The 23396-nt window shown below is 31.3% G+C and overlaps 5 protein-coding genes and 1 pseudogene across 5 annotated transcripts in view; 5 read left to right on the forward strand and 1 right to left on the reverse strand.

The window, feature by feature from the left end:
- LOC125823752 (uncharacterized) overlaps positions 1-23396 on the forward strand; it is a 297644-nt gene that overhangs the window by 134197 nt on the left and 140051 nt on the right. The window lies entirely within an intron of this gene.
- LOC125823571 (uncharacterized) lies at positions 3671-5099 on the forward strand. Its single transcript, XM_049502929.1, has 4 exons — positions 3671-3733; positions 4145-4255; positions 4352-4525; positions 4818-5099. The coding sequence occupies exons 1-4, from the start codon at positions 3671-3673 to the stop codon at positions 5097-5099; spliced, it is 630 nt and encodes a 209-aa protein (XP_049358886.1).
- On the forward strand, positions 9138-10214 carry LOC125823759 (glycine-rich cell wall structural protein 2-like; annotated as a pseudogene).
- LOC125823745 (chlorophyll a-b binding protein 5, chloroplastic) lies at positions 11825-13458 on the forward strand. The gene is made up of 2 exons (XM_049503127.1): positions 11825-12046; positions 12752-13458. The coding sequence occupies exons 1-2, from the start codon at positions 11901-11903 to the stop codon at positions 13401-13403; spliced, it is 798 nt and encodes a 265-aa protein (XP_049359084.1). The 5' UTR covers positions 11825-11900; the 3' UTR covers positions 13404-13458.
- Positions 16226-17287, reverse strand: LOC125823572 (F-box protein At3g07870-like). Its single transcript, XM_049502930.1, has one exon. It carries the CDS (start codon positions 17285-17287, stop codon positions 16226-16228), a length of 1062 nt encoding a protein of 353 aa, XP_049358887.1.
- On the forward strand, positions 21503-22675 carry LOC125823573 (F-box protein At3g07870-like). Its single transcript, XM_049502931.1, has one exon. It carries the CDS (start codon positions 21503-21505, stop codon positions 22673-22675), a length of 1173 nt encoding a protein of 390 aa, XP_049358888.1.

The following is a 23396-nucleotide window of genomic DNA, read 5'->3' on the forward strand; positions in this document are numbered from 1 at the left end:
ATGCTGAAAAATAGTCATGAATAATCAACTCAATAATCACAATTCACATTGTATGACAATTCAATGATTAGGAATGGGAATTCAATAATCAACAACTCAAGAATTCATAACTCAAAATCAACTCATCTCAAGAATACTGAAATCTAAGGATAGAATCCTATATTACTCTTTTACTAATTCGAAATTATATGTAGGGTGTGAGGACGAACTAGTCTAACATTATGATAGCCTTACATACCTGGGAAGAACAAAGTTTTTGGCAAAATAAATGAAGTTTGAAGAACTCTTGAAAACCCTAGTTTTTCTCCTCTTGAATCCTTGCTCTAAGTCTTTGAAGTGTTAAAGAACGTAAAATAATGTTTTAACATTGTTTAGACCCATAATTAGGTGAAAAAAGGTTGTGGTTTAGGCTTAGAAAGGGTGGGAAAATACTGAACTACCCCTCTTTAAAAGCTGACAAAAATTGTCCACGAGACTATCTACGGTTTGTGGTTTGATCTACGGACCGTAGATCTCATCCGTGGAATTGATATTGAATTTTTAAGGCTCAAGAGTCCATTTACGGGTCCAAACGATGCCCAATAGTAGTTCTTGCGTCCCGTTAGTTGGATCTGTAGGATTTGGGTCCCAAAAGTCAACTCCCAGTACTCTACCGGCTACTTGACATGATAGGTCGTCGTTTAACCTATGGCCCGTCGGTTGGAACCGTCGTTCACAGACTCATAAAACTCTAACATGACAGTCTCTGGTAAAACAATCATAACTTTTTACTCCGAACATGAAATGAGCCAAACTTGCTGGCATTGGAAAGAGGACTCAACGAACTTTAATTTAGTAGGTCATAGTCCACCTAATACATTATGTGCTGGGAGATATGACCATTTGAAAACGACCTAAGTAGAATCTTATGTCAAAACTTAATCGGTAATGAAGCTTCCAACTCAACTTTGTGTTAGGGGGTTCTAGTGACATTAATTCATCTCCAAAGTTATTCCCACACTAAATAATTGACCTTTACACATATAAGAAATTTAAGAATCACTCGATAAGGCCTTACATGTAAATGAAGAATAGTTTGGGTCTTAACATAGAAATTTTTGGGGTGTTACATCTCCAACTTCCAAGGTTGATGCCCTTCCACCAACTCCTTTTATTTTGGTATTGGAGTATTCTCTCTCCAACTCTCGTTGATGCCCTTTCCATCAACTTTTTTTTTACTTTCTCTAACTTTTAATTTAGAGAAGAGTTTCTTCCTATTGTGTTTGATTGCACTTTTTTAAATCTACAATATTTTGTAAGCTTTCCTCCTAGCATATTTTTTTATGCATATATCATTTGTCCGACCTTTGTTAACATGATCATTGACCAGACGAGCGGCCTATATGGATCATAGACACCCGCTAGCAGCGGAAACTCTTTGATTCTCTATCAGGATCGTAGAAGTTCTGATACCAATTTGAAGAATCGTATTTTATTTATAAACTCAAAAGTTCTTGAATCTTACTTCAAATTTTATATATCCCGTATGTCTTGCATGTTTTTGTCTATTGAAATGAGTAGCAACATCCTTATTTATAAAAGTATGAAATCAAATTAAACTATAACTAGAAAACCTATTGCTATATAAACTAGGACAAACAAATCCCAGCGGGACATTAATTAAATAAGTACCAAAAATAACAAATTCTAAACAACTTAGGATTCCTACTCCAACTTTAAATTATTATTTCAACATATCTACATTTTACAACGATGGAATGACCAAAAAATTCTTGTACTTGTTTAGATTTGACATTTTGGCCCATGCACTCTGTGAAGTTTCATCTAAACAACTAAACTTAATAAAAAACAAATATTTTAAACTCCTCGAAGTTTGTGTGTTCTTCACTATGACTAATGATATTACTTCTTATTTTTTATCTTCAATCTACTAAGATCATTCACATAGATATTTCTTTTGGAAAAACTTAATCTAGTGGGAATATAAATATTAAAAGGTTATCTTGAAAGGAAATATCTTTTGAAAGAACACAATTTTTTCTAATTTTGAAGAATCGTACAGCTCAAATGTGACATTTTTATCTTCTCATAAGCAAGAAAGTTTAAAATGTTGCTTAAGGAATCATCATTTGTTTAGGCATAATGCATAAAACTGTGCCCTTTAACTTAGCTTTATTTGACATTTATGCACTCGAACTTTGAGTGTGCACAAGTGTAACGCCCCAGCCCGCTAGTGATATTGTTAGCTTTGCGCCTAGGCCCGCACGACTTTAAAAGGCGTCACTAGTTGGTACGGTCTGCTTACTTATATACTCAACTTCTCTTCTTTGTTTTGCCGATGTGAGATTTCTAATCTGAAGGTGGGGGCTCACATACACCCCCTCTATGAACTCAACATATTTGCTGAGGTTTGCCCCGCCTTACCGAGATTTGCCTAAACTCAGTTGAACTCTGGCCCACATCGACAAGGCTGACACAAGAGTGGCTCTGATACCATTTGTAACTGCCTAACCCACTAGTGTTATTTTCATTTTGTGCCTAGGCCCGCACGACTTTAAAATGCGTCACTAGTTGGTAAGGTCTGCTTACTTATATACACAACTTCTCTTCTAATCTTAAGCTAGGGCCTCACAACAAGTAGGTACTTAAATTTGTATAGAGTTGAACAACAAGATACACACGTCCTACTTGGCGTCATACATGTAAAATCATGCTCGATGCAAAATCCTACGTGTATTATGCCACGTAGGACACATGTATTTACACGTTCAACTTCATAAAAATTTAAGTGTCTATTCGTGCACACCAAAAGTTAGAGAGAATAGATGCAAACTGAGGTCAAGTTAAATGACATATTTATGTATTACGCCTTTTGTTTATATATAAAGTTCAAAAAAGAAAACAAAGTATTTTTTAGTTCTTTTTAGTTTTGCTACCCCGCCCCCCAAAAAAAAAATCCCCACTCTTATAGTTTTTTAAATATTTTTTAGTTCAAACTTTTGTGTTCACTCGCTTTTAAATATGTGTAACCACACATTTTATCCGACTCAGCAAATTTAAATGTCACATAAGCTTAGTCAAATCAGGATAAGAAGGGTCTCCCCTTGACCATTCCGTCTTGTAAAACAATAAATAAATATTAACCAAATGTCCAAAATTCGTGATTATTTTTCCTAAAAGAGCCACCTCTACAAATAATAAATAAATACTGACCAAATATCCAAATATCATGATTTTTTTTCTAAAAGCGTCACCTACTACAAATAATTAATAAGTATTGACCAAATATTCAAATATCATAATATTTTTTTTCTAAAAGAAATCATATCTTATTAATTTCATCCTTATCTATCTTCAAAATTACTTTCCATCTTCTCAATTTAATTATCTATATATAGTCCTCGATATTTCAAGCATCAAACCACATTACTTCTCAACTATTATTCTTGAGTTTTCTTTACTTTTTCTTCTTCTTATAATTCCTTTGAGAGTTTCCGAAAACATGATTGATCATGAGAAGAAGAATAGATCAGTCTTTCGTAATGTTAGCTTCCAAATTGAACCTTCTAAAGATGAAGCTAACTGTTACACCATTTATAATCCACAAACCGTTGGTACAAATTCTACAAAAGAACCAATTACTGATCGTCTGAACCGTAAATATAAGGAGATGCTACATGGATGGGTAGCTGAAAAGAGACAACGTGAAAATGGATCCGGAGCATTTGACATGGTAAATACAATTTTTGAATTTATTGATCACTATCAATATCGTGAATCCTCCACTTAATTATATTATCGCTTGTTTTATCTTTTCTTTTTTCCTGAAAAAAAAGAATCACAACATTTGTTTTGTGTGTGTTAAGCGATAATTAAACTTTATTTTCTTATTATAAATTGGACTACTAAACTACAACAATACTATCACATTCAAACTTATTTGGATTTTATATTTTATATTTTTCTTTAGCTATTTAATTTTTTTTAATATAACTAGTTTTTATCCTAATTAAGGACCAATGAATCCCTAACCAATGATATATCAAGAAAATGAGAGCTAGTTAATGTGTGCCGTTTGTTTTTTGTAAAATCATATATATATATAGTTAGTTAGTTCGTAATAAAAATCTTTGTTGAATTGCAGTATTACTATCATAAGAGCAAACAATGTCGTTCTCTTGTAGAGGTAAGAAAATATGTATTCAGGGGTTTATCAAAGCTTGAAGTTGATCAAGAAATCACTGAAGTAAAAGAGGTAAGGTCCTAACTATATGATACTAACTTTTATTGTCATGTTAAGACGCAAAGACATTTACATTATTCTTATTATTTTTTTCTTATTTATCCAAAGGTTGAGGTTATTGAAAATCACTCCATGAAAAGAAAGGCTGAACGTTCCGTCTTGGAAAGGAAGTCTGCAACAAAGAAACTGAAAAGCAACAACTATGGCAAGAGGGAGGTCAAAAGGTTTCTCGGTGGAGCAATGAACAACCTCATGAATAGGAATGTGAAACACAAAAACAAGGTAATTTAATGTTACGCTAGCTATTAGACAACGATTTTTTTAATTAAAAAATCACTATAGAAAATATAGGAATTAGAAATTGATAAATCTCATCATTTGAATAATTTTTTTTATCATTATATAATCTTATTTAATAATGTATTAACAACAAATTATCAAAAAATACTTGTTAGATATAAGCTATTTGACAACTAATTTTGTAGTTGCACTATAATTTTTGGTCGTTATTTTTATATATATGTATATATATGTTTTATGTATTCTTACAACATTAATATTTTTTAAATGAAAGGATGTTGGAATGTCAGAAGAAGATTCCTCCCCGAAAAGAAAAATAGAATCTTCAATCTTGGAGGGAGAGCCTGAAATAAAGGACCAAATAAGAATATTATTCACACCAAAGGAAAAATACAAGCGAGAATATTTTCTGAACAACCTAAATTGGTGCTGGAATCACAAGGTTCAACAAATTGTGGGAGGTCTAGTTGGCGACGATCACAGAGCTAGTAATGGGGCAAACGGTGGCAGTAATGAAGGAGGGAGAGGCCGCGAAGATGATAGTGGTAGAATTTGAATATCCCATCATTGATTTTTCATGTTTTCAGACAATAATTTAATTTTGTTAGTTAAAACTATATTTGCTCTAAGTGTTTGATGAATTTCTTGAAAAAAATCAATTTGAGTTTTGTTTTATCAGTAAGATTTGAGTTTTCTGGAAATAAGATCTTAATTGTTCTATTTTTGCTATATTACAATGTCTATTTGGATGGTTGTTATGTATTGTTTCATAATGTATTGTATTGTTTTAATGAATACAATGTTTGGATAAATTGTATCATTTTATGTCTTTATATAATGTCGCACATCTACAGTTTGAATGATAAATCTAAAAAAATGGATGAAATGAGATAAAGCTAATGTGAAAAGGTAGAGTATTCTTGTTCATGTTAGAATAGTCTTAATATTTTTTTTTTTGGAAGATCCTATCTCTTAAATATTTTTAATATTCAGATATTAGTAAAGGATTATTCCTTAGTTTAATGCAATTATTTATGACCGCACTACAACACATTGTATCTATAGTTACGAAATCTAAGCTATGAATGTATAAAGCGTAGCAATTACCTAGTAATAACCACAAAATTTTAAACTTCATAGCTATCTAAAAATTCGTAAAATTTCTTAGCTACAAATTTTTTATAACAAAGCTAATCCTTCATTTTTGCTACACTTGCTAATAATTGTGGCAAAAATTCGATGAATAGCTACAATCTTAGTGCTATAGTAAACTTTTTGTAGCTAATCATAAATTTTTGACACGCTATAAAAATTATTGTAGCAGTAGTAATATTTTAGCTACAATAAACTATTTGAAATAAACTATTGTAGCTGAATAAATATTTTTGCTTCAAGTTATAAAAATTTGTGGCAACAATTAAATGATATAGCCACGTCTTTTCTGCTATAGTAAAATTTGTAGCTAATTATTCATTTTTGCCACGCGTTGAAACTTATTGTAGTAATAATAATATTTGTAGACACAATAAAATATTTGTTGACTTTTACCAACAATGTTTTGTTGGTAAATAAATAGAGTTTTTATTTATTTTCTGGTGTGTGATAAGTGAAAAAAATATTATCCAAAAGAATTTATACCTAATCTAGCAAAATACTATATGTGCGAAAAGGGGTGGGGAGTAATGGTTCAAGGTGGGATAGACAAGTGATGGGAATTGGGGATGCTGGGTCAGTGTGGAGAGGACAATGAATTTATCATCCCTATTTTTATCAGGAAAATCGTTTTTAAAGAGTTTGTTTTTCTTGAAAAATTAATTTTAAAAATATTTGACCAACCAATTATGGAATAATATTTCCCTCCGTACCAAACACACTTAACTTTTAAAAAAATTCTATTGTTTTTCAAAACCTTCATTTTGTTTCAAATTTCCATGTATACATTACCTTCAATTTTTTAAATATGTCTTGATCTTTTTGTTAATTATTATATTCACCTTAACTAGTCAATATTTATGTTACATATTTTTCCCCATGTCATTTATACAAATTCATATGGACTAATAATTTTTGAAGACCTTTGTTGACATTTTCTAAAAATATATGCACTGATCTAGCTTTTGTTTTTATTATTAAAAAATAAAAAAGTCATTCATTCATATATATATATACTAGATAATGGTGCCCGTGCTATGCACGGGCCCAATAATATAAATAGTATATTTTGGGGCTAATAACGGAGTTTTTGAAGCGATTGTTTGCGTGGATAAAGGAATAAGTTTTTTTTATCACAAACCTATACTTTCTTTGACACTATTAAAATGGACCCAATATATGTTATTTTTGTTGTCTCAATTTATGTGACACAAATAAAATTTGGAGAGTCATCCAAATTTTCATATATTTTTTTTAAAAATGTTTTAAGTTATTAATTATTGAGATTTATAATATTTTTATGTAACTTTCAAATAACCTACATTACTGGTGACTTTGTCCTAATTTATGTGATATGGATAAAATTACAAAATTAACCCTTTTAAAATGTCTTTTAGATATTTTAAGTTGTTAATTATTATTATTTATAATACTTTTTTGATAATTTTAAAATGATATGTGTTATTTTTTCTGTCCCAATATATGTGAGCCCGATAGAATTCTAAGAGTGAACCTATTTTATTATATAGCTTTTAAATATTTTAATTTGGCAATTATTGTAATTTTTAATGCTTTTTAAGTCATTTGTAAATGATATATGTTGCTTCCTTTGTCCCATTTTATATAGTATAAATAAAATTCCCAAAACCAACTCATTTTTTAATATATTTTTTAAAATATTTTAAATTATTAATTATTGCGATTTATAATATTAAAAAAAATTAAATAGAAAATGTACAAAACTTGTATCAGCCTAAAAAATGACCACGATAATTCGAAGCCTACAGAAAGCAATAAGGTTGTACGTAATTTTAAATACTTAATATATATTACTCCGTTTGTCTCAATGTATGTAGCATAGATAAACTTTCAAGAGTCAATCAAATGTTGTTAATTGTTAAGATTTACAATACATTTTACGTAGTTTTCACTAATTTCACATTAAATAATACATATTACTACTTTTGTCTCATTTATGTGACATTGATAAATTAATTTTAAGAATCAATCAATTTCTTTTTTTGTGTTTTTTTAATAAATATTTTAAGTTGTCAATTATCACGATTTATTATATTTTATACATAATTTGTAACGATAGATTCACTTCAAGAATCAATCGAATTTTTTTATATGTTTTTATTTTTGAAATATTTTATGTTGTCAATTATCATGATTTATAGTATTTTTACGATAGATTCACTTCAAGAATCAGTGAAATTTTTTGTATTTTTTTCAAAACATATTTTATGTTGTCAATTATCATGATTTATAGTATTTATACGCAATTTTTAAATATAAAAAAATACAAATAAAAAGACAAATAAATTAAAATGCACCGAATATATGTTATTTTTGTTGTCTCAATTTATGTGACACAAATAAAATTTGGAGAGTCATCAAAATTTTCATATTTTTTTAAAAAATGTTTTAAGTTATTAATTATTGTGATTAATGGTGTTAAATTGTCCAATAATATAAATTTTAAAGGTACAACCATAAAAGAAGAATGTACAACACTATCTAAGCACATGTAACACTTGTCATGTGCTAAGTAGTAGATATTCCCACTTATTATATATAGTAATAGAAAAATATATATAGAAATGACATATTTATTATTTAATTAAATAATAAATATGTAACTAAAAATCTTGTTAGCTTTTGGTTGAAAGCTAACAAGATAGTTACAATGATAGTTGCATTGTGGCTTATTATATATAGAATATATATATATATATATATATATATATATATATTCCACAAAAAATGACATGGATTATTTTTTCTACATACATTATTTTTCTACTACTTCTAATAAATTTCTAATAAATAACATGAAACGCAAGATGCAATTTCCTTTACTAACCCTCTTTTGTTTATTGATGCATGGTCAACTGAACTAATTAATGTTGTACATATTTATTAATTAATTGATGATATTTTCAATAATTGAATTTTATGAATAAAATATTTTTCTTGATTACGCTAGAATTTAAGTTATAAAAACTTAACTCCACTAAAAATTTACACTAATACTTAATTTTTGCTAACTTTATTATCTAAATGTCGAGTAATTAAGTCAAGGAATTTTATAATTTTAATAATTCCAAATTAAAAAGAAATAAAAATATGGCAAATAATGTTTTCTACTTTCAATAAATAAAGCAAAACGCAATATATAATTCCCTTTGGTAACTCTTTCTTTATTAACTCATTAATTTATGCTCAACTACATACATTCACTTCATTCTTATTTTTATTTAATTTAACGTTTTGCGAGGTTTGTGTATTAATAAATTAATTAATTGTACTTTGAATAATAGTAACTTACCAATATTTCATTAATACGCCAGGCTTCAAGGTACCTATATATAACTTCTTTCCTATGCATATATTTTCATAATACCTCAAACATTAATACAATATAAGTAATATTTTAGCATTTTCATGGCCACTCCAACATTCAGCCTACCACGAAAGCAAAGTAAGATACATATTAATTCCTTTTATTTTTTATAATATATGTTAGTATTAGTTATAACTAATTCTATTAGTGTTTAATATTCGATAAGCTATCAAAACAATTTCTATATCTTGAGGTATAAGACAATATGTATACACATTACCATTTCTAAATTATATTTATCGAATTATACTGGATATATGCATATGGTGTCACATATATATACATATAAATTCGAATTTTCGTTGATTTTGTAAAATTCTAAAGGAATGCTACTACAAATTATCCATGCAGTAATATAGTGAGGGCTTAAATTCCTTAAGAATAGAGATTATATATTCTATCGAAATCGGTTGTTTTTATTTATTTCCCAAATCCATTATTTCCTAACATCTTCATGATGTACCATATAGATACGATGGATCTAGTACACTATTAGTATAATTTCATCTTTCATATATAAAAAATTCAAAATATGTATAATTACATTTTTGTATTTTTTTTTAAATTTTCTTAATAAAATTTCTAGTTTCGTAGCTGATCTAATTTTTATTTATTTTTTGTAGCGGTAACAAAAGGTGCAAATATGTCATGGAAATTGATGCTTGTTGTACTTATTTTGGGAGTTGTAGTGCAAACTTCCTCTGCGAGAAAGCTTCTTAGGAGGGATTTAATCGACCTCAACGGTTTTGACCAAATTTTAGGAGGACTTGGTGGTGGTGGTGGCGGCGGCGGTGGTGGTAGTAATGGTGGATTTGGTTCTGGCTTCGGATTCGGCGAGGGTCATGGATCGGGTGCTAATGATGGATTTGGTCAAATTGTAGGTCTTATTGGCGGCGGTGGTGGTGGTGGCGGTGGCGGTGGCGGTGGCGGTGGTGGAGGTGGAGGTAGTGATGGCGGATTTGGTTATGGCATGGGATATGGCGAGGGTCATGGATCCGGTGCAAACGGTGGCGGCGGTGGTGGAGGGGCGGTGGCGGCGGCGGTGGTGGTAAAAATGGAGGTAGTGGTTTTGGTTTCGGACATGGGTCGGGTCATGGTAGTGGTGGCAATTGATCCCACAATTTGCTTAAACATTATTTTTGTTATTTTATTAAATATAATAATTTAATTAATAAATAAAAAGCAAGTAATTTGCTAGTGATTCTTGAATAAAATTTTGCTACTACAAATGTTATTTATTTGTTATTAAAGACATTGTGACAATGTTGATATTATGTAATTCTACTCTTGTTTTGACCAATTTAATGAATATTTTTTAAGTTACAAAAATGATTAAGATCTGCGTATGAATCACTTCTTTTAGATTTTATTTTTGAAATTATATCGAACACATTATTATTATTTATTGTTTATCAAAAAATTTACCATTTAAACAATAGAATTATGAGTTCAAGTCTTTTGTCGAAGAATATAATATAGAATACCTCTTTCTATTGTATCCTTGAGGAACAAAAAAATTAATTTTTAAAAACTCAAAAGAAGATTAAAAAAAGAGAGAAAACAAAGAGAGGACTCTATTAGCCAGGAAATAAAATTTCATTTCCTTGGTGGGACTTTATCTTCACATATTAACAAATCCTTTTTATATTTGTAACTTTCATCCTCAAAAATATCAACACATTTGTTTGACTTCTTCCAAATGTGTGTAATTGTAAGTTGTAACTATCTTAAATCTTAATTAGATTAGATCAATCTTGTTAGCAAAGGAATATTAAAGAATTATAAATTAGCCATGGATAAATTTTATAATTAAATAATACAATTCGTCCTAATTCTATTTAGTGCAAATTGACTACATATTATTAAAGAAAATGTTAGATACAAGTTATTTAACGATTGAGTTTGTAGCTGATTTTGCCAACTTCGTATGTATTGAGCACGTGAACGTGGTCCTTTTTTTACGATTAATGTGTTCGAGCCAGATTTTGAACACTTTAACTAATTTCATAAGATATAATTCAGGATGTCATGACCTCTCATTTGCAACATTAGTTTTTATGATCTGAACGATTGAGTTTGTAGCTGATTTTGCCAACTTCGTATGTATTGAGCACGTGAACATGGTCCTTTTTTTACGATTAATGTGTTCGAGCCAGATTTTGAACACTTTAACTAATTTCATAAGATATAATTCAGGATGTCATGACCTCTCATTTGCAACATTAGTTTTTATGATCTGAACGATTGAGTTTGTAGCTGATTTTGCCAACTTCGTATGTATTGAGCACGTGAACATGGTCCTTTTTTTACGATTAATGTGTTCGAGCCAGATTTTGAACACTTTAACTAATTTCATAAGATATAATTCAGGATGTCATGACCTCTCATTTGCAACATTAGTTTTTATGATCTGAACCAAATTTCGAACACTTCGACTAATTTTACATAATATCTGCCAAAATGTTATCTCCCACCTGCAACAGATATCTGGTAATTCTATTCACGTGAACATGTGAAAATGGTCCATTCTGAAAGAAACAATCTCAGCCAAGAGATATTTGACAGCCACATGGCAAAACAAAGGCCTCATTCTTTCACTATTAAAAAATCACAAAGGAAATCCAAATCCAAAATACATTAACCAATCAGCTTCTGCTTAGGTGTACATTTTTTGATCCTCAAAATCCATGTATTTTCATATAAAAACCTTCATTCCCAAGCTTATTTAATATATATAGTACATTTCTTCATATTGCAAAATTAGCATCATCTCAAAGAAGAGAAAAAAGAGAGGATAAAATGGCTACTTCTGCAATTCAACAATCTGCATTTGCTGGCCAAACAGCACTTAAGTCACAAAATGAATTTATTAGGAAAATTGGTAGCTTCGAAGGTGGACGTGTCACCATGAGACGTACTGTCAAAAGTGCACCACAAAGCATATGGTAGTTTCTTAATTTATCATATACTATATTTTTAGTTATTTAGTCATATTATTGTTAATTTTCAATGAATTATTCTTTGTTCATTTAGTCATGTTATTATTTCCATTTTTAAAAAATGGATACCATGCAAAATCTTGAAATAATCATGTCAAATACTCCTTCCGTCCCATTTTATGTGATGTACTTTGATTCGGCACGAAGTTTAAGAAATAAAGGAAGACTTGTAAAATTTGTGGTCTAAAATGAATGATAGAAATTTGTGTAAATCAATTCATTAAGGATAAAATTGATTTGTAAAGTTAAATTGTTACATAATATAGAAATGTGACATTCTTTTTTGGACTGACTAAAAATGAAAGTAAGTCATATAAATTGAAACAGGGGGATTACTATTTTGTGACATAGAAATGTCTTTAGTGTTGATTATATATAAAGGCAGTATGGTGTACTAAATTGCTAGTACTATCCTAATAAAGGGTTAGACCACATTAGGTCTATCGTACACAATTTTACGACTACTTTCATGACGTAAATTCTTGACCTCCTAATTACATGATGATAAGACAACTAATTTTATTGTTGTGCCAAGATTCTCATACACCAATTATTTAGATGCCCTAAAAGTTAAGAAAGAAAAAATGTAATTTGGTAACTAAAGAGTTTGATGATATAGACGTGACTAAAATTTGTGATTTGATGAAATAGGTATGGAGAAGACAGGCCAAAGTACTTGGGACCATTTTCTGAGCAAACACCATCATACTTGACTGGTGAGTTCCCTGGTGACTACGGATGGGACACTGCTGGACTCTCAGCTGACCCTGAGACATTTGCTAGGAACCGTGAGCTTGAGGTGATCCATTGTCGTTGGGCCATGCTTGGTGCTTTGGGATGTGTTTTCCCTGAAATTTTGTCTAAGAATGGTGTTACATTCGGTGAAGCTGTTTGGTTCAAGGCTGGATCTCAAATTTTCTCCGAAGGCGGTCTTGACTACCTTGGTAACCCAAACCTTATCCATGCTCAGAGCATTCTTGCCATTTGGGCATCCCAAGTTGTGTTAATGGGCTTTGTGGAAGGATACAGAGTTGGTGGAGGCCCATTAGGTGAAGGCCTCGACAAGATCTACCCGGGGGGTGCCTTTGACCCTCTTGGCCTTGCTGATGATCCCGAGGCATTTGCTGAGTTGAAGGTCAAGGAAATCAAGAATGGACGATTGGCTATGTTCTCGATGTTTGGTTTCTTTGTTCAAGCTATTGTTACTGGAAAGGGTCCAATTGAGAACCTTTCCGACCACATTGCTGATCCAGTTGCCAACAATGCTTGGGCTTACGCCACAAACTTTGTACCCGGAAAATGAATTTAGTACTCTCTTATCTGTAAAAATTGTGGGGCTACTGCATGTCTTTTATGTACTATGAACTTTGCTATAATATTTATATGCAAAAGCCAAGATTACATATTCTTCAAAACTAATTACTCCGCTCATTTCAATTTGTTTGTCTTACTTAACTTTCCTTTTTAGTTTGTTTCAGAAAGAATGTTTTTCCTTTTTTTGGCTACCTCTTTAGTTCCAACTTTACATATGGCATGTTAATAACCACAAGATTAAACGACAGTTTGGTGCATTCTATATATCTTTAATTTAAGACCACAAGATTCAGAAGTCTTCTTTACAATCTAAACTTCGTGTCATATCAAAACCAGACAAACAAATTGAAACGGAGGGAGTATTGATTGGATTATGAAATCTACATTGCTCGTGAAGAAATCAGTGATGAGTTCATTAGTTATGACTTGAAACAGAACAAGTTTCTTTGTTAATTCAGAAACATATGATATCTGATGTCTACCAGAAAAGAATAGGAGTTAGACTTCCATAGGATATCAACGTGAACAAGTTTAAGTTCTATGCACTCTCAATACAAAAAAGTATTTACAAAATCGCGTTACTTATAAGGTAATTATACGTAAATCTCCATGATAAGCATTACTAGAAACCTGGCAGAAATGGTAACGAACTTGCTATAACAGGTTAAACTACACTGATATGATCGTGTATAAAAAGTATCGCGTGTCTACTATAGATGGAGAGAAGTATCAACCTCAGAATTTTCATATTTACATTTAGGTGTCAACGCCCACCACAAAGGTTGAGTCTTTCTGACTTGGTAGCCTGTGTGTTTGTTATTCAAACTAAGTTCAAGAAAGAACTTATCTTGATCAGAATCGAACATTTCTGATCGAAAAATTAGTTCGTGTGTGAATTCTGGCTTGACAGAAGCATGATTCTTGATTTGTGTCATCACTTGAGGATGTGAGAACAAATTTTGTGTTCTGTTTTCTCTCTGCACTTTTGCTTTTTCCAATTGTCTGAATCTTTCTTGCAGCAGTACAATTGAAGGACCTGCAATAGTAGGATCGTTGTTCGGCCTTCCCATGACGGAGTAGGAGCTTGTTTTAGGGGCGGAATTGAACCAAGCAAATTAGTTCATGCCACGACGAAGAAGTGAGGTCTATTTTTTTTGCTTGTTATGACTTATGAGGGCTTGAAATGTGTATATATAGGAAGAAAATGGCTAGTTTTTGACATTTTGTTTATTGGATTTTCATACCTGATGTAGAAAGGGAGCCGAACGGGCGACTAAGAAACAAAGTCCAAAGAAGAAAATGTTAGAATTCATATGGTGATTTTTTTGCAGAGGAAAATGGTAAGGGGAAGTGTCCAAATGGTGGAGTGTAGCATTTGGAAGGTTGTGTTTGTATGAATCAAGGGTTTGGTATGTTATGTCGGCTAATTATGTTCGTTGGTTTTTCTTATACTGACAGTGTAAATAATTTCTATACTATCGATGTAATAGCAGTAACCGGGATGTTACATGCCTTTTTTGTTAAAGAACATGAAATTGACAAAAAAAATTGAAGGCAAATAACATCCTTTTAGGGGATCAGAGAAAATTGAAGATTTTGAGATCTCATGTTTTTTTCTACAGTGTAGACACGACAATGTGGTGGACATATTGATGAATACATCAACAATAACTACGTCTCAGTCTTAAACAAGTTGCAATCAGCTATATGAATCTTCACTGGTAGTGTTTCTCCATCAACGATCTTATGTAATCGAGTGGACATTTGGATGAATAGTGATCAAAATTTGGGGTCTATGGACTTAATAATGTTGATGTGCATAATTTAACTTTGTCAATTAGTTTTTGAATGTAGGGATTTTACAACAACTACGTCTCAGTCTCAAATTTTCACTCAGGGGAGTCAAAGTACGCAGAAGTAAACACACTAAGAAGCCAAGGGGATTCAATTCAACATATAGCATATATACATAATCAGTCTTTTGACAAAGCAAAAACATGCTTCAAGTAACAACTCGAAAACTAGACATTGTCAAACAGATGGTGATACAGTTCGCTCTTAAGAATTTATATATACTTCTATTCAAACATATATGATCTGCAAATTCCATGATATACTGCTCGTGCTCGTGAAGAACTTAGATGTAAGGTGATTTCCAGTGACCTACGCGATAACTTTGGAAAGTTCACATCACGATTCTGTAACCATTATTGTCTAATGAATATACACTTGATGTTTTGCAACTTGCAGAAGAATAGCAAGCTAAAATTGTGACTGCTAGAAGTTAAAAACAAAAAAAACTATCCTTATGGCATCTCAACCATGACTTTTGAGGAACCAACTTCTGCTGAAACCACTGCTTTTACAGGCTATGATTTTCCGATAAGTGTACTCTAAATGTTCAACGTTGATATCAAACACGGAACGATTTAATCACAAGGTCACAGTCTTTAAACATATATCACTGAAATAAGCACCTTCTGTTGTATGTTGCACAACTATTTCAAAAGACAAAGAAACAAAGTACTAAGCTTTTCTATAAAGGTTTGTAATAAGTTTGATGATCTGGATACAGAGTCGTCTTTGTTAAGGAGAGTTTTTACCCTACTACCTGATGCGAATCCAGATGTAGTCGGGCCCCAATGTGTGTACCATACACTGAGAGGGAACCCCAAAACAAGTTTGATGATCTAATTCTATACATTTTCAAATGGATCTCTTAACAAATATATAGGGTTTAGACCAAAGTTACTGTGTTTTGCTGAACCCCTACTTCCCATCCTAGCTCCGCCTCTGATTGTTTTAGATGATCTAATTTTGTAAAAGATCATGAGGTGGAATATCAACCCAATTAAGACAACCAACATGAACAAATGTTTGAAACAAATTAGGCATCCCTTGAAACCTTAAAGTCCTAAAGACACAATTTTTAGGATCATATGAAACAAGATTTCCACCTTTGTACTCCAACAAGATCTCTCCATTCTTCAACAAACATAAAACTTTCACCAATGGTTTCACATGTTGTGTTACACAATTTGGATTTGGTGTATAAGCCCCAATTCTAAACTCTTTCATCCAAGATTCTTTCACATTATATTCTCTCATTACCCAAATTTCAAATCCTCCCCCTTTATAGTGAGGCAAAGTTAGACCAACACCAAGACAATCACCAAGAACTACTAAATGATACTGAACAATTCTTGGCTTAACATCAAAATCAACTTTTGGTACTTCACCAAACACGTCTTCAGCCAAATCAAACGAAACAATAAGCTTATCACGACGTCCATTATACTTACCAAATCGAGTCAACCAATGCATCTTCCCGTTCAACAGAATTCCTTGAGAACTACGATCAAAACGATATACAACTTCTCCAACACTCCTCCATCTGTTGTTAGTACCAAGACTAAGTACTTGAACATCTGATTTACCAAAGAAAGGGACTCGAAACCTACGATAACTTCCAGGTTCATTATAATACATGTTGGCATAGTTTATGATCTTGATCACTTTATACTCTTTAGTAACAGGATGAAATCCAAAACCAAAAACCAATTTTTGTACCTCAAATTCGATTGATCTAGGGAGTTGTTTGTAATCCCTTGTAAAAGGATTGTACACATAAAGTGCATCACTAAACAAAGAATCACATATGCATAATAGTCCTTGACATGAACCAACTACTTTAAATTCAGGCACATAGTTTGCAAAAGGTGTCCTTATTTTCCTCATAACATCGCGATGATTGGAGAATTCAAGAAAGTAGAGTTGATTCCTCAAAGGGTAATCCGCGTGTATAATAATGCAAGGATCGGTCTCTACTACACGATTCTTGTGCATATTCACAAGGTCTTTGTCATGTAACATGTTGTAAAATGATTTGCAAGAAAATGTGAATTGGACTAAAGATGTTATGGGAAGCCTTGAGGCTATGTCAAGGACAATTTCTTGAGGTAGGGAATTAAATCCATGTATGGGATGAGTTTGATCATAGTGAAATTTTTGTTTCTTGGTTTGTCTATCCATAAAACAGAGAAAATTAGGCAAACAAAGATAAGTAGAAGGAATTTGGAAATGGAGGAAATTAAAATGTTTGACAAAAAAGACTATAGTAGGTGTTGAGTTTTATGGACTCTTCTTGTTTTGGAAACAAAGTTGTATAGCATATTCTTTGGATAGCTAAAGCATATTCTTGCTCATTTTTAGTCTCAGGGTTAGTTTGTGCACCACAACTAATTTCGCATGATATATGTCACATCGCAACAATCAAGTATCAGATAACTCTTTTCATCAAGGCTAAAATAGATTGAAAGAAATTAACTAGTATTTTCATCTGAACCTGAGGCTTCACGATTTTTAATTCAGTTCATTGACCATCACGTCACATCCTTGAATAGATTTACTATAATTTAGGGGTATTGTGTACCCTCATAATTTGTTGTATTAAACTCAAAGATGAAACTAGAAGATTAGGTACGGGTCAGTCGATTAAAATATACTTAAATTAAATTCAGAAGATGAGTTTTAACATCTTATGTTATTATCCTATAACTTAGAATACATAAAGTTCAAATTTTGATTTCGATAATAAAACTAGTAAAAGGAATATAATTCAGGGGGATTTTAATATATTTTCCTTTTAAAGTAGTCTTTAAAAAAATAAGAATTTTGTAAAGCAAACTTATATATAATCAAGAATTTGACCTAGAACATGAAATCTTTGGATTATCGTAACACGGCATCATAATATTTCTTTATATATAATTAATAGTGTAATTTGAACGTAATTACATAGTTTGACTTGTTTGAGTTTAAATTAAAGTGAGCTAATAACATTAATTAAAATATTTTCATATCCTTATCCTTTTTCTTCTTCCTTCATACCCCACCCTTTTCTTCTTGATCATCAATTCTTTTGTTTTTTATTGTACATAAAAAAAAGTAGTTAAATTTTATATATATATATATAAAAAACATTTTGTCCATTTAATTATATTTCAAAATAAGTTAGACTTTTAGGATTTACAGCGACAACAATAACAAACTCAATATAATTTCAATTGTGAAATCTGCAGAAGATAAAGTGTATGTAGACATTACTTTGATCTTGAGGAGATAGAGAGTTGATTTTCACTTCAAATATGATTAAGGTATTAGATTGCCCGTAAGTATAAATGTATAAATTATATTTTTATACAACTATGAATAGTTTAACTCATCACTATCTCATAAGGACATTGAGAATTATTTTTGCTTTTTTTTTTTGTTTTGCAAAAAATTATGCAACTTATGATTTTTCACTATTTTGTTCAAGTCATCAATGAAAATTTCATTTTGTACCCTTAATGTGTACACTCATTTTTAAATTTGTATTTATCGTGTGTGTTTTATTCATTCTATCGCAAAATTATAAAGAAACTCTTTTTATGGGGTCAAAATATATATATAAAAAAAAAATCAATGCAATACTTTATTAGTTATATAATTATATAATTATAGAAATCATGCAATACTTCAAAAAATCAAACGAATTATATAATTATTCTATTTTTAATAGTTCAGGAGAACAATTGACCTTACAAAATTCGCGATTAATGTTTTTTCATCCAAGGAAACTGAAGAACTAGTTGGCCTTGAAGATTGAGAAACAATCCATCATTTTTTACATGCCATTCACATGTAACATTCGCGCACCTCTTAGAGTCTCTATCGCGATCATACAAAAAATACGTTCCATTTAATCCTAAGGGACGACAAGTCAAGTTACAATTTGCGTAAGAGCTCAATGGAAAATCATAGGTATGTCTGGCTTTAATTCCGATACGTCCACCATCAGCGTTATCGACGATACAAGTTGTGTCTAAAGTAGCTCTCAATTCATTACTAATGGATACATTGAATGAATGTACTAATAAACATGAATTTGCAATGAAAACAAGGAAAAATATTGGCAAATTTGAATATAAAGACTTCATTTTTTTTTTCTATTTTTGCTAAGGTTGTGGCCTTTGTGAATGAAGCATCAACCTTTATGTAGTAATTGTTGAGTTGGTGGGGTGGGGTGGGGGAGATGAACTATATTTAGAATTTCTTTAATTAATTTTGGTCAAAAGAATTAATCATATTTTTATTAACCTTAAATATGGAAGGAAGAATCATATTTTAGATTTTCACTAATTAATTTTGGTCAAAAGAATTAATCACATTTTTATTAGCCTTAGATATATATTCTACATTGAATGATTTTTTGAGGCATTTTTCATTGTGCAAATTGCAAAGCGGTTGAATTGTTCAAAGTTTAAGATGGATGTTTGCATTTTTTTCTATATTTACTTTCCTTTAATGAAGTTTGATATTTTTTAGGAGATACTCCCTCCATTCTTATTTATACGTTGTCCGTACTAAAAATATACGGTCAATTTAAATTAATCAAAATAAATTAATTCATTTTCATTTATTGAAAACTTGACTTCAAGAGAACAGTAAATAATAGTACAATGATAAACTTACCTAATTCTTAAGGGACGTGAATCTAAAATGGTGATATATAAATAGAAATGAAGGGAGTAAATTAGATATAAAGTTACATTTATGATTTATAAAGGAAAATAATGAAAAATATAATTTAAATTATGTCCTTAAATAATTTTTTTTCTTAATAGGTGTACATTGCCTCACAAATTTAGGGTGTGTTTGGTATGAAGGAAAATGTCTTCCTACAAAATGTTTTCCCGGAAATAAGTAGATTTTTTACTTATTTTCTCATGTTTGGCTAGTGAGTAGAAAATATTTTCCGGAAAAGATTTTTAGTGTTTGATTTATGAATGAAAAATATTTTTGAGAAATACCTTTTATTTTTACTAGAGTAGAAAATATTTTTTAAAAACAAACTTAATTTTTTTTTGGGGTGTGGGGGCTGGTAAGGGAGGTGGGGGGGGGGGGTTCGAGGGTAGGGTGAAAAAATGAAATTTTGAAGTTGAAAATATTTTTTAAAAACAAACTTAAATTTTTTTGGGGGTGGGGAGGCTGGTAGTGGGGTGGGTGGGGGGCTGGTAGGGGTAAAAAATAAAAAATTGAAATTAGAAATATCTTTTAAAAATAACTTTTAATTTTTTTTTTGCGGGGGGGGGGGGGGTAGGCTGGGGGTAAGGGTAAGGGTGAGGGTGGGGTAAAAAAATTGAAGTTAAAAACATTTTTAAAAAACAAGCTTTAATTTTATTTTTTTATGGGGGGCTGGTTTGAGGGTAGGACAAAAAAAATTTGATTTTTTCAACAAAAAAATTTGATTTTTTCAACAAAAAAATTAAATTGTCATTTGAAGTTGGAAAAAAGTTTTGGAAAATATTTTCCTTAAGTTTTGAAGGGAAGTCATTTTCCTTAAATTTGAGGAAAATGAGTTGATTTGGAAAACATTTTCCAAAACATTTAACACAACCAAACATGAAAAAATTGGAAAACATTTTCTGGAAAATGTTTTCCTTCATACCAAACACACCCTTAGTTACTATAGAATATACGGATTATTGATCATGTTCTATCATTGTTGGTAAAATAAATGATGACAAAACATTCAAAACTTTTATTGAATACATTATACACTCTACCTTCTTCGAATTACACTTTGTTGAACTATACTGAGTATGTTATTATTATTGCAGTTTAAGTAAATATTGGCAAGAAACTCTCTCCGTTCATTTTTACTTGTCAAATATTTCCTCACTATTTTTATCATTATTTTCTTAATAATTGTGCGATAGACCATGAGTAAGCACTTTTGACAGCAAGAGAAGAATCCTCCTCCTCACAAGGACCGACTCCTTTAGGTGCGAGGTGCGATGAACCACAAAAAGTCAGTAATAAAGAATCCGAAGAATAACTCAAAAGTCTTGTTCACAACTAACATAATAAGCACTATATGCATGCATCTTGTAAAACTAGAAGACACTTAGGAGTTAGGAGAAAGGAGATGTTATGAATTGATACAAAGAAACTTATAAATTGATGCATAACTTGTTTACTAACTATAAATATCCAAGCATCCTACTTCTTTTGTATACCTAATTTTTTGTATTTGTATGTGTAATGGATACACAAACCAAAAATCAGAAATGTCAGTCTGATGAAGCATCTCCCTCAACATATGGATTTGATCTTCTGCCTCAAGAAATTGTCCTTGACATAGCTTCTAGGCTTCCCATAACATCATTACTTCAATTCATCATTGTTCGCAAATCATTTTACAACTTGTATCATGATCCAGTGCTATTGAATTTGCACACGTCTCGTGCTCTAATGAATGATCCTTGCATTATTATTAACTCAGGTGCTCAGCTTCACTTTCTTGAATTATCTGATCGCGGTATTATGGGAGAAGAAGATGTTGCGAGGGAAATTAGCACCCCTTTTGTATGCTCTGTGAAAGGGTTTCATATAGTTGGATCATGTCATGGATTATTATGTGTACGTGATATTTCCTCTTCTGATTTTCTCTATGTTTTCAATCCTTTTACAAGGGATTACCTAAAGCTGCCTGTGTCATTAGCAACTTACGTTCCACGAGTGGTTTTTGGGTTTGGTTTCCATCCTGTTACCAAAGAGTACAAGTTGATCAAGATCACGAGCCCTTATCCCGATCCAGGTTTGAATTCAAATGTTGAAGTACTAACTCTTGGTAGCAATAGATGGAGAAGTGTTGCAGAAATTCCTTATGAGATTCATCAGAGTAGTCAAGGAATTATGTTGAATGGGAAGATGCACTGGTTAGCTAGTTTAAGAGATTATAATGGACCTCTTGTTAGGCATATCGTTTCGTTTGATTTGGCTGATGAGGCATTTGGTGAAGTACCACAGGTTGATTTTGGTATTGACTTAAGAACTATTCATATGCTTCAACTAGCAGTTGTTGGAGGTTGTCTTGGTGTTGTTCTAATATGGTTTAACAAGGGGGGAGGATTAGAAATTTGGGTTATGAAAGAATACAATGTGAAAGAGTCTTGGATCAAGGAGTTTACAATTGGAAGTTATATTCCAAATCCAAATTCTGTAACACGACCTTTGCTACCGATGAAATATCTATACTTGTTGAAGAATGGAGAGCTCTTGGTTAAGTACAGAGGTGGCAATCTTGTTTCATATGATCCTAAAGATTGTGTCTTTAGGACTCTAAGGTTTAAGGGGATGCCTAATACTTTTCGGGAATTCATTCATGTTAGCTGCCTTAATTGGATCAATAATATCCCACCTGAAAATCTTTAGCAAAATCAGATCATTTCATTTTGTTTTTCATTCTTAGATTATGTGATATCTTCTTAATGTTATATTTCTATGTTTGATATCAAACTTGAGCATTTCAGACGCGTTTACTTGAATTACAGCATGTTCATGTTCAGTAGATACTTAATATGTAAAGTTTCAAAATCAATGATGGTGTGAATCTTTCTGTAGTTTATTGGAGATCACCAAAACTCGTAAGTTCTTCAGGTACACAAGCAGTATGTCATAGAATCGTCTCAGTTTCCTACATCGTGATTCATAACATAGTAACTCCACTACCATGACTTCCATATCTATTCTCCAGCCCACAGGCACTGTTCCTGATGCAGGACAGTCTTTTGTTCACACACTTGCTATGATATTCATACTAAACATAACAAGAATTACAAACAGTCCAAAACGTGTCGAGTTTGGTTTGAGAAGCTGAATAATTGGATTTTAATTCATAAGATATTTGGATTATAAAGGGAAAAAGCTCAAATATGTCATCATCATGACCAGAAGTGCACAGTTGGGCCACTCTTAACTAATGACTCAAATAGCTGGTTTTAAAAAAAACAGTATTTACACGTGACCTCCAATTAATCGAGCCACATCACTAATTTAAAGATATATATCTATCACCTAATTCTCAAAAGTCACTTAGGAATGCATTACAAGATCCAAAAAGATGGCTCTTGGAAAACTAAAAGACACTTAGGAA

The sequence above is a fragment of the Solanum verrucosum genome, unplaced genomic scaffold (genome assembly GCF_900185275.1).
Source record: "Solanum verrucosum unplaced genomic scaffold, falcon-dt-bn FXZP01000093.1, whole genome shotgun sequence".
Lineage (NCBI taxonomy): Eukaryota > Viridiplantae > Streptophyta > Magnoliopsida > Solanales > Solanaceae > Solanum > Solanum verrucosum.

Bases quoted from the DNA above. Each gene is read 5' to 3' on its own strand.
- LOC125823572 (XM_049502930.1), bottom strand. From the start codon at position 17,287: ATGTTACATGACAAAGACCTTGTGAATATGCACAAGAATCGTGTAGTA.
- LOC125823745 (XM_049503127.1), top strand. From the start codon at position 11,901: ATGGCTACTTCTGCAATTCAACAATCTGCATTTGCTGGCCAAACAGCA. The intron at 12,047-12,751 runs GTAGTTTCTTAA...TTGATGAAATAG, and splicing joins AGTGCACCACAAAGCATATG to GTATGGAGAAGACAGGCCAA.
- LOC125823571 (XM_049502929.1), top strand. From the start codon at position 3,671: ATGCTACATGGATGGGTAGCTGAAAAGAGACAACGTGAAAATGGATCC. The intron at 4,256-4,351 runs GTAAGGTCCTAA...ATTTATCCAAAG, and splicing joins AAATCACTGAAGTAAAAGAG to GTTGAGGTTATTGAAAATCA. The intron at 4,526-4,817 runs GTAATTTAATGT...TTTAAATGAAAG, and splicing joins ATGTGAAACACAAAAACAAG to GATGTTGGAATGTCAGAAGA.
- LOC125823573 (XM_049502931.1), top strand. From the start codon at position 21,503: ATGGATACACAAACCAAAAATCAGAAATGTCAGTCTGATGAAGCATCT.